Source organism: Canis lupus, chromosome 13 (assembly GCF_048164855.1).
Source record: "Canis lupus baileyi chromosome 13, mCanLup2.hap1, whole genome shotgun sequence".
Lineage (NCBI taxonomy): Eukaryota > Metazoa > Chordata > Mammalia > Carnivora > Canidae > Canis > Canis lupus.
This window is the reverse complement of record NC_132850.1, coordinates 30942343-30954261: the sequence shown is the minus strand read 5'-3', so window position 1 is coordinate 30954261 and position 11919 is coordinate 30942343. Positions and strand designations below refer to the sequence as shown.

The 11919-nt window shown below is 42.5% G+C and overlaps 1 protein-coding gene across 2 annotated transcripts in view; it reads left to right on the top strand.

Annotated features, from left to right (window-relative positions):
- Positions 1 to 622: 622 nt before the first annotated feature.
- KITLG (KIT ligand) overlaps positions 623 to 11919 on the top strand; it is an 85100-nt gene continuing 73803 nt past the window's right edge. Inside the window, exon 1 of one of the 2 annotated variants that reach the window (XM_072773016.1) lies at positions 623 to 839. In XM_072773016.1, coding sequence (XP_072629117.1) covers positions 825 to 839 — 15 coding nt within the window. In that variant the 5' untranslated portion in view covers positions 623 to 824. The remainder of the gene's footprint in view (positions 840 to 11919) is intronic. The other variant, XM_072773017.1, reaches the window with a different exon arrangement.

The window sequence follows — 11919 nt, the reverse complement described above, 5'->3', positions numbered from 1 at the left end:
CTGCTGTCGACCTGCACGTTTAATAAACCATGCCTTCCGTTTCGACGGTAATTTCTGAAGAAGGAGCAGTAAACCATTCTGAAAATAGCATCTTCCTTAGCAAAACTTAACCCCGAGTCAACGTTTTTTTAATGATGAACATTCATTCATTCACTAAAATGTTTAAAAAAAAAAAGGGGGGGAACAAGACAATGGCCTAACTATAGACCCCCTTGAGCACCCCCCCCCCCCCCGCCCACCGGGGAGGGGCGGGGTGAGCTGTTCGGTAGGCGCCCAGTGAGCTCCTGCGGCCTCAGGGTCCGGGGAGCGCCCAGCCCAGCCCAGCGGGCGCGCGCCTGTCCCCGGGCGGTGCCAGGTGAGCCCAGGCGGAGCTCCGAGGCCGAGCGGGGACTCGCCGCGCCCCGCACGCGGCTGCAGGAGCTTCACCCCCGGCGCCCGAGCGAAGGGACGCGCTTGGCCCGATTTGTTCAACTTCGGGGGCTTTGGCCGCGCTCCGGCCGCCCTCCCGGCCCCCCCCCCGCCCCGCGCCCCGCCGCGTCTGGCTTCCCCGGGGCTCCGGAAGGGAAGGAGGCGTGTCCGAGCGGGCGGGAGGGGCCGGTATAAAAGTGCTGGCGGCGCGCCGGCCCGGGCTTCGCTCGCCGCCTTGCGCCCGGACCCGGAGCGGGAGCGCCGCGGAGCACGGCCGCGGAGGGGGCGCTGCGCTCGGGCTGCCCGATGCGTGGACTACCTGCCGCCGCCGCTCGTGCAATATGCTGCAGCTCCGGAGCGTCTAAGCCGAGTCGCCACACCGCTGCCTGGGCTGGATCACAGCGCTGCCTTTCCTTATGAAGAAGACACAAGTGAGTGGGGCGCGCCGAGCGCTCGCCGGCCCCCCTGGAAGGGCGCGGCGCCCCAGGGCAGGCCGCCTCTCCCGCCCCGGCGTGGGGCTGCGCCCGCCGGCCGACCCAGGGGGCGCTGGGGGGCCCGGGGGGCCCTCGGGGGAGGAGCGGGAGCGCGGAGACCCGGCCGCTGTCCCGTCGGGAGCCGCCGCCGCTAAGTTGGGAGCTGTCAGCCGGGAGCCGCGGGTCCTGTAAAATGGAAGGATCTGCTCTTTGGCCGGGGAGCGCAGGTTATCACGTGGAGGCATCTGTGTGCGCGGGGGACGGTCTCCCGTGGGTCCCGGGAGATTACAGAGCCGCTCCGGGCGCCCGGGCTCGCGCCCTCCCGACCCCAGGGTAGTGTGCACCCGCAGCGGGCGCCGCGGGGCTCAGGGGGCGCGGCGGGGCTCGGGGGCGCGGCGGGGCTCCGGGGCTCGGGGCGGCGGGGAACCTGCCCGGCCAGCAGGGAAACTTGGCGCGGCGGTCTCCGCCGGGCGTGCGGCTCCGCCGGCGTTTCCAGGGAGCCGTGGATGGGCGACCACCGCCACACTGCACCCACCTTCTTCTATCACAGAAGAGAGAAAAGTTTTCTGTTGTTTTGCGTTTTAAACAGGCACCTCCAATGACAGCGAGGTAATTCCCTGTGCATCTAAATTGTGCATAGTACAGAAACGCGGTGGGTAAAGCACCGCCCAGGGGGAATAGTACACTCCCTCCCCCCCCCACCCCACCCCACCCCTTGAAGCAAATATCTGGCTTCTGGTTTGGAAAGGGCTGCCACGGGCCCCCCACCCACGGTGCCTCTCTCGTCGCAGTCCTTTCCCCTCCCCACTTCACCCCTTAGGAATTTGTGTATCCGCGGTGAGTTGGGTGACGCTGCTGTTCCACCCCCCCCCCCCCCCCCGAGGATCCATCCGAGACTGCAATTCCAAGGGGTGGAAGTGGGGGTGGGGGGTGGGGAGGAAATTGAGAATTTGGCCGGATCGTCAGTTTTTAGAGTGGCATCCATGTGCTGAAAATGCTTTACTGAATGAATTGCTTTGTATCCTATTTTAAATTGATGTGTAGGCCTGGGAAATGTACACAGTCAGAAGGAAGTAGGAAGAACCCAGCCCGATGCACAGGTGTGGGAAGGGCCGGGGGAAGGGACATTGCCTGGCAGAAAGGACGTTTGTGCCGTCCCCAGGGCAGCTGCCCAAGACTAAGGAGCGGAGCACAGGTTCGTCTGGTGAGCAGGTTAATTCAGAGGCAAAGCACTGAACACCACACCTGGAATCACCACACCGTGCTGTTGAAATACAAATGTTAAAAACTGGCACAGAAAGAAAAGTTTTAATGTCATTATTTGACTTGCACAAGCTTTCTGCTTTGTGGAATAATAAGGGAGGGGAAGTAATTCCTGGTTATTGTAGCATCTTCTCACGTGGATGGTAGTGATGAGAGCTGGTGGAGAAACCGCTACCTTCTAGTTAGGGCGTGGGGGGGGGGGGGCGGCGATACCTTCCTATTTAAACAAGAACACGGGAGATAGATCAGGTTAATGTCCAACACTCCAAAGGGAGACGATGTACTATCGTGTCATTTTGAGAGTCAGTAGGATTGATGATCCTTGCACCCTTGCTTTGCAAAACAAACGTGAGCTCCGTAATCTCCTTTCTCACTTTGATTAAATGACTGTGTAAATCGGATTACATGGAATAATTCCATTGAAAACTAGAAAGAGGTCGATCTAGCCTGAAACGCTGTGGCGTTAGTGACTCAGTGCTGCTGACCAGGGACATTTGAGACTGCTAAGTATTTTAGAAATGTGACCTGCTCCAACCAAGTTAAAGTGCAAGCCCTTGGGGGATCTTGCTGATGTTAAAGGGTTTGCAAGCAAAGGAGGGCAGTGCCCTTGTTGAATGAAGGCATTCATAGCCTGGGATCTAATGACCTTCAAGGTTTCCTTTAAGGATACTTCTAGCAATTCCACATTCTTGCCACTGCAAAAGAATACATTTGGAAATAGTAGGAAATCAATAAAATGTTGGAAATAGGGAAGGGGGATTAGATCCTCCTCCTCCTTCATGTTGTTAGATTTCCTAATCCAAAAGTTAGAAAGAAATTTGCTGTGCAATTCTAGGTGGATGAGGAATAGCCTAGATAAATTAGACATTAATAAGTAAGGTCATTTGTTCTACTGCATCTAGTGTTACCCTTGCCAGAGAGGAGCGTCTATTCATGTTCAACAGTTTATATAATCACTTAGAAGGATGGCATCAAGGGAGCCTGGGTGGCTCTGTGGGTGAAGCATCTGCCTTTGGCTCAGGTCGTGATCCCGGGGTCTGAGGATCCAGCCTCTGGCTCCCTGCTCAGCGGGGAGTCTCCTTCTCCCTCTGTCCCTTACCCTGCTCATTCTCTTTCTCTCGTATAAATAAATAAAATCTTAAAAATAAAAAAAAAAATGACATGAATACCAGAGTTCCATCGTAAGGCAAAGGGTTCAGTAGGTTTCCATTACCCAAGACACAAAACGAGAATTTAATAGTAGTAATAATGATAATAAATTTTAGCTTGAATTATAAGCTCTCCAAAAATCTCAGGGACACCAAGTGTTCTGGCTTTTCACTCAAGCCAAGTAAGTGTGGAAATTCTATCAACAACCACTTGAGGTTTGATAAATGATTCTGTCATTTATTTAGTGTGTGTGATGGACTTAAGTATTTGGGAAGTAATTACACGGGCAATAGTCTTTGGGAGCAATTGTAACAGTAAATTGAATCAGGAGCCTACAGAAATGAATGTGTTTTGCATTTTTTGGATTTCTGATTGTATTTTATTCATATTGTGTGGTTTTATAGTTTCAGAAGAGAACTGTGGCTCTAGCTTAGAAAGAACATCTATTTCAATGTGCAATTGTGTTTTTTTTTTTTCCAATGTGATGCTCTGATATAGTGGCATATTAAATAACAATTGTGCAGCATGTTTGGCAAGACCAATTAGAAAAGTGCTGTCAGTTTAATGGGCCTGGTGCCATGTTTATCGATGTTGTACTTATATTTTGGTTTTGAGATGGTTTGTGAGAGTTTTCATGACTGCTGTCAGTTTTAGAAATACTAAGACTGGAAAAATTCATTTTGTAAACAGTATAGAAAGGCCATTTTAGGTACACACTAATTCTCAGAAAAGAAATAGAATGCTTGTTAGCTTATGTTATTCCAAAGAAAATATCCTCTTGTCTTTATGAAATTTGTCATCTGAGTGATGACACAAATTTATAGAAAAAATTAACATTTGTGAAAAGAGCGTTTTTAAACTTTGTCCTTAAAGTCACTAAATTTGGAATGTGTGCTTTAAATAATTCTAATTTATATAGCTCTTAATTGATACATTTTGCCAAGACTTTAAAAGTCAAGTGCTAAGTCAATTACATTTAATATAAAACAAGGAAAGTAACCATATGGAAATCTGAGGGCCTGAGCCAAACCAATTAAAATTGCTAAATTTTATTTATGTCTAACTCCTCTGATTTGAAGATAGCAATTGTGAGTCACATTTTTTTCTTTAATGATGAGTGATTAAAATTCTTCCATCACCATAAATAACATTAAAAAAAAAAATCACTGCCCAAATAGCTAGTCAGAATATTGCAGGGAAAGTTTCTTGCATGGTCCATTAAACCTCACTGCACGTGCCTTCTCCATCCATGTCTTGGGAGTACCTAAGCTATAATGGAAAGATTCTAGGCTCTTGCTTTTGAAAACTTAATTCGGATTTCTCTTTTACCACTGTAAGACAAATGACCCTCAGGCAAATGGTTAAACTTCTTAGGATTTCCATTTTATAATCTGTATGATTATCAATTAGTTATAAAGATTCTTCTCTTTTGATGATTGTAAAGGACTAAACAAAATTTTATATAGGCCTTTATCCCAGCACAGTGGTTTACTGTAGTTATAATCAGAATTTATTGTCCCCAAGAAGAGAATTGCCTGGCCGGCAACTTACAAGCTAGAGAAAAACTATTGCAAATGATCTTTAACCAGCAAAGCAGAGAGACCAAGTTTTTATAAATCTGAATCTATGGATTCAGTGTCTCCCATTATAGGTTGTTACCTGCTTATAGACTATAATTAATACACATCAAACTTGGATTATGTGAAAAAGGCTCTATGTGGCATGAGAGATGTTAAATCCTTTAAAGCTATTCTTTAAAGGTAAAACTGAATAATATAAGAATTAAAGATAAAAAAAGAAACTGGAAATATTACTACCATGTCTGATTCACTTCCATATTTCCACACTCTTGCTTTCTAAGTTCCCCTGGTATGATTCGGAGAATTTATTGTAGACTAAAGATACTTGATTTTCTAAGGGGGGCCATGCATTCATTTCTGCAGGGTGTCTTTACCAGGCAACATGCCATGACTTTTTTTTTTTTTTTCATTATGCAAGTTTGTGAGGTTTTTTTTTTTCTCGTCTTGATTACCTTAGTGTTCCCTTTTGTAAATTAGGGTGTAAATTTGGATATAAATTTGGATATAAATCTGAGGAATGATCTTTTATCTTTGTTTCCTAGTACATGAATCATGAGCAGCTGTAAGAGACTTTTTTTTTTTTTTGGTGTTAGTCACCTGTGTAGTCAGAACAGTTTATGAAACCAATTTTGGAACACCGGATGCTTTTATAATCTATGCTGTTTTCAATTATTTTGTATAGACTTTGTCTCATAGAAACCATTGACTGTAGCCTTATTGATTTATAGATGCAGCAAGATGTTTTTGTCTATTCACTTAAGTATGTGTATACTAAAAACTGCTTAAAGGGTTAGGAGTTTGATAAAATTGTCATTATTTCATCTCTACCTATTTCCTTCTGTCCAGAAAAAAAGGGAGATGGGCAGGGATGGGTGATTTTCTTATAATTAGGCCTCATGGTTCTTTTTTTAAAATCACAATGTGTGTCATCTAAAGAAAGACTGTTCTTTATGTAGCTCTCTTTCTCTTTTGGCTACATTTTACTATTTTTCTAGGCTGCCACATTGACTTGGATATTAGGGGATGGAGTTTTTTTACTAGTCCAGATACTAAGTTGTATGACTTTGGAAAGGCATTTTAATCTCCTCAAACCTCGGTTTCCTCAACTGTAAAGTAAGAAAGTAGGAGTAGGGGATTTCTAAGTGCCTTGCAGTTCTAAAATTCTCTAAGATACTAGTAAGATAGAAGTTTGAACCACATGGCATTTAAGCTTCCTTTGATTCTGAGATTTATGTAGCCATTGCTTTGGGTTGGTGTGAATCTAAATTATAATCATTATTTTATATCTAAATTAGAATCATTTTATGATCATGAACCAGCCAGTGGGGAGAAATGAAAGAAATTTAAGTATAGACTGTTGTACTTTTAGCCATTTCACCTACTACTTGATACTTCTCTATAATAAGAATGACACTTACACTTCCTATGTTAGCAATATCCTTGGTTGAAGAGGTTCTTTCTTCTAATCTTTACATTCTCTAGGGGAGGAAGAATCTTAAGGCAAGGTCAGACAGCCAAAGGAGGTCAGTTTACAAAAGGTAATGAATGCCTCCCAATATTTGCTTCACTTTGCTTCCCCAGTAGTCTCCAGCATCTGTGTGCAGGGAGTAGAAATGGAGAGCAGCTGGTCATGCAGCAGAAGTATTAGTGGGCAGAATCAAAAGAATGGGTCATATGTGTGGCTCTGGCTCCAGAACCCATCGCTGAGTCTTAGTAGTCTTGGACAAGTCATGGGCAAGTCATGGGCAAGTCACAGGCAAGTCTCTGAGTGGTGGTAGTATCTGTGAATTGCACCCTAGAGTTAATCCTGAGAAGACCGGAGGGGAGGGGTCTATAGTTGGATGCACGGAAGCTGAAGAAAGAGGGAGCAGCCCTTTTGCTTCAGGGAAAACACAGTTCCCATAGATGACACTTGGCAGAGTCTTTTCTTGCCCTGGCTTTTTGCAGATCTAATATGGTCTCTCACCTGCCTCCTTTCCTTAGCTTCTCTCTAAAACTGACATTTGCTGAGGGTTGGGGCAAGCCTAGTAGCCAGCAGTAGTTTTTTTCCTTAGCAGTCGGAAGCCATGACAGTCCTTTTCTTGTTGTTGGCATGAGAATATTCGAAGATCAGTTGGCCCTCTTCTCCAGACAAGAGACCATAGGTTCGTCAGAAAAGAGAGTCTTGACGATGACAGTAATGCTCTTCTCCTCTAAATGCCCACAGAGTCAAGTGAGCTACCTACTAAAATAAACAAAACAAAAGGCAGTGATCCAGACAGTTAAACAAGTAGCAGTAGCTATATTTCAGTTACCTGGATGCAGGAATTCAACACTTGACTTTGCAGGTGTAGCTGTTGCCTTGGGGCTTTGAGAGCTCTGATTAGAATGCGGTCTCAATGGGGGCAGTTAGGGTGCCTTTTCTTTGCTCCTGGTGCACAGACAGCAGCTCAAAAAATCTGGCAGTTGCCTTGCAAAGAATGCCTTGCTCCCATGGAAAAGGGCATAAAGGCGAGAGCAAGAGCAAACCCACCATCAGCACTCACTTGAAAAGGCAAGCCTCAGCCTCTTTCACGTTTGCAGAAAAGGCATCCCCGTTGCATAATTTTCCTCCAAAGAGCACGGCCCAGAGGGGGGCGTTGTGTTTGTCTCCTCTACATACCCTCTGTTGCCCTTCCAGGAGCCGAAGTTCATCTACTGAACAAAAGCCCTGTGGCTGCTGAGGATTTTTGCCTCCTTTTTACCTTGATGCAGAATCTGTGAAGCCTTTCCATCTAAGTGCCTTGACTAAACTCTAGGACCAAAACTCTTCTCATAATCGGCTTGTTTCTCCTAATGCAAGCATTTGAATGGTAGAGTAACCAGCCCACTGATAGAAATGACAATTTAATAGAGGCTGTCTACTGTGAGAGTCCTTCTTACCCTGAGTTTTCTACTGCTCCCTTGGAGTTCCTTTCTTAGTGCCCTCCTAAGCAACTGCCTTGTGGAAACACCCAGATTCCTTGATTTCCAAGAAGAGCATTGCTGAAAAAGTGGGTTGTGTTCTAAAGGCCTTGACCCCCTCCTGGGATGTATTGTCCATATGGATAGCTATCAAAATTTATATGCACTGCAGACCTTCATATGAGGGCAGAGGGAGGAAGGGTTGGAGAGGTTTCATATGAAACGGTTTCTAATGTGATCTTGAAAACCCAAGGATTGCAAAACAAGCCTTGGCAGTCACACATCATTATTAATGGTTCTGTGTGAACCTACAATTTATTGCTTCTGAAATAGCCAACACATTAGGGATTTATGTTTTTGATGATCAACTAAAATGTCCTGTAATTGCTTTAGTTTGGATCTTCTGGTGATTTTAGAAAACTGTTCTATTTATCTGGCCCTGCCCAGACCTCTCTGATGTGTTCTGTTAAAGTAGAGGATGGACCAACAACATGTTATTCCACTGCTTGTTAGAGAAATTATCACAGTAGTGGGGGGTGGCTGGCTGGTCCTTTCTGCCTCCAGGTGGCCCAAAATGGGCACTGAAATACAGAAATAAAAAAGAAGCTAGAAAACATTCAGAAAAAATGAAAAGAGGTTATTAGCACAATGTTTTTAATATTAGATGAAATAAATTCTATGTAGAGAAGCACAGGGCTACAAAATAGGTTTTCTATAATCCTTGTCTTTGTGACAATTGTAACCAACTTTTTTTTTAATCTTTAAAGTTTTTCATTTTTTAACCCCTGCCCAGGAAAATATTTTTAAAATTTTAGCCCATGTTTGTTTATAATGTTCCATGACCATAGTACTATATCTAAACAATATTTAGAAAATAGTAGACATCCGCCCCCCCCCCCCCCCGATTTGAAACTTGGATCGGTGTACTCCTGAACAATTCAGTACACTTTTAAATCCCAAACTGATCTGACCATTGTTTGTACTTCTATACAAATGTCACACATAAATTATTCAGCTCGAAGAAAGGAAATTTACTGTAGTTATGTGTCAGCTGTTTGACATTTAAACGTGTAGCCGTTTTAAATAGCTTCCATCACTGTTTTATAAAATCAAATTACCCTGATATTAAGATCATGCCAAATGGCACTTAGTGGAAAACTGTTCCAAGATTAATTAATTCATAGACGTTTTCTTCTGGGAGGTAGGTACTTTTTTTTTTTTTTTCAAATCCCATTTCACAGGTAAGGAAACTAAGATAAAATCTTTCCTCTACCAACTCCAAGTGGTTATTGCCAAGACTAACACCCGAAGAGACTTAACTGGCACAACCACAGTGTATCCATGAGGCTTATTATTAAGTACCTCAAAGATACACATTCTGTTTATAGGAACCTTGAATCAAAAAAAGAAACCCAATTCAGATATTAAAACAGCTGCCAGTGATATTAATGTGAACAACAAAAATTTCATGACTCTAGTTGCCTAGCAGAGCAGCTTCTACTAGATGCTAAGTAAATACATATCGAATGTTGTGGAAAGAATAGATACCTAATTCAGGTTGTTAGGTGCTAATATTGTTGTTAGAAGCTTTTTTTTTTTTTTTAAGCAGAAGGCAAATTATAACTACTGTCCTGAGTTTATTATACAAACATGTTTGGTTGATGACTGGAAGGGCTAGTTAAATATTTACAGCAAAATTTTCAGTGAATATGCAAATATCATTTACTAGCTAAAACTGGAGACCATGCAAGAAAATAGAAAACCTTAGATTGAGTTCTAGATCAAGTATATTATTAGTTCTGCCATTTACCCCGTCAGTATGATTTGTAGTGTTTCTCTCTGACCTTTACTTTTCTGATCTTTAAAATGGGTGCAGAAATAACTACCTGTTATAGTATTGATGTGATGATTAAGTAAAATAGTGTCTAATGAGACAGTGACTTATACTTAGTAAATAATCATTTCATTCTCTGCTAGAACCGTGAATCATGGAACATTACGGCAAGTCCACATGCTGTAAGAAATAAATTCATTATTAGCAATACCTGGCTGTGGCTATAAGGCTCGTATTCTGAATAAATGAATTAAAATAATCCTTAGAGATTTATGCCTTAACTGCCTTATTTACATATATTATCTACTTTCTTTAATCCTTATAAGCACTCTTAGTAAATTCAACAAAATTTTCCCCCATTTTGATCTCCTTAAGCTTTCTTCCCTTTCTGAAAAAGGAAACGGTTATACAAAACAGGCCAAAAGACAAGCTGCTTAAGAAGAGAAGAATAGCTAGTTAATAAATTAATACTTGGCCGCACCATGGATGAGGCACTGTGCCACAGACTGCACAGGTATATCTCATTTGATTCTAGAAAAAAAAAGAAAGAAAGAAAATGTTAAGGAGATACTGATTTTTTTTTTAAACAAATAAGGAACCTGAAGTTCAGAGAGATTGAGAAAATTTGCCCAAGATTAAAAGAAAAAAAAATGCAAGTAAGTGGAAGAGCTTCTTTTCAAACCAAGCCTAATTCTGAAGTCTAAATTCCTCTGAATCACTGCAATAGAATGCAGTCGTATTTAAGTATACATGCGATCTGAAAGGCTTGAGCTTGTGTGTGTGTGTGTGTTTGTGTGTGAATGATGTCTTCTAATCTTATACGGGCAAGATTGAGAGGAGGCAGTATTAAGAATTACTGCCAAATCCTTGGTGTCTTTCAAAGAAAATGATACTGTTTTTGGCAGGGGGCAGATTTTAAAGATATTTTAAAATTGTGTTTCAAAAAAAAACTTCTTGGGGGAAAATGATGCATCAGGGATTACTTTCATCAATTTGCTCTGACCTTCTTTCATGCTATTTTTGAAGACAATTTTAAGTAGCTATGATCAGATTAGAAAACTATTTAATGATAATACCCTTATGCTTATGTCTGGCTTTTAAAACTACCAGCCATTTAAGTTGTGACCTTTGCTTTGTACTTCCTTGTCAGCTCAGTCCAAATGCATGGATAGTAAAAGTCATTTTCTACATTGATGTTATGATTGTTTAAACAAATAACTGTCAGAGTACCCTTATCAGCAGTATCACTATGTAACTTAGTAACACTTTATTGGAAATGAAAGTGTCAGCTAGAAGGAATCATTTGAGAACAGAGGTATGATGAACCAGACACCAGTTAGATGGCCTGCTTTGCTTAACTAAGTATGTAATCCTGAGCCTCAGTTTCCCCATCTGCCAGACAGGGAGACCAATAGTACGTTGCTCAAAGGTGGTTATAAAGATTAAATGAAATTATCCACCAAAAGTCCTTAGTTCAATGCCCAGCACATTGGAAATACTAAATAAATATTTGCTATTATCATGAGTATTAAACAAATGGTAAATTTATCAATATCAATGACTTCTCTCATCAGGGAACCTTTATTGCAAAGTCTCCACCATCAGCATGAAAGGGAAAGTTGAAGCCATTCATCCAGATAAGTCAGGCTTCAGATTCACTTTACTTTTGAATAATTTGATTGCTTTCATTCCCTACTTTAACAAAAATGGAAAAAAAAAGAGCTTAATGTGCATAATTATAATCGAAAGATAGTTTACCTACGAGCAAAGTTACTTCTATCATGTGCCCAAGGTCACGGAGCTAGTACAAGGTAGTGCTGCTTTATGAACCAGGCAGTCAGGAACCAGAGTCTACATTTCTAAACTCTATGTATGCTGTCCCTGGAACTAGAGGGACAGAACATGAGTCCTTTCCATGAATTGGTGAGTGGATTTCCTACTTTTCCCTGTCTCGGAAGAGCTGGTGTTTTCAGCATCAGCAGAAATGTAGCCACTTGTCAAGGGAGAATGGAAAGAGCTTTTGTGTCAGAGCACCTATGCTTTCCCTCTGGCTTTTGACTCTAGCTTGTGGAGGGCGAATCTTAGGCAAATTATTTAACTTTCCTTAGCCTTTTCTTACCCAGATTTTCTCTTCCATAAAAGAATAATGCTTAGCAGCTTTCCTTTCTGCCTCTCTCCTACTTTTTTCTTCCCTCTACCCCCTATCCTTTCCTTGTTTTCCCCCTTCCTTATTTTTTTTAACTTAAAAATAGTATGCTGTTTCTCTGCTTTGTGGTTGTTATTCACAAAA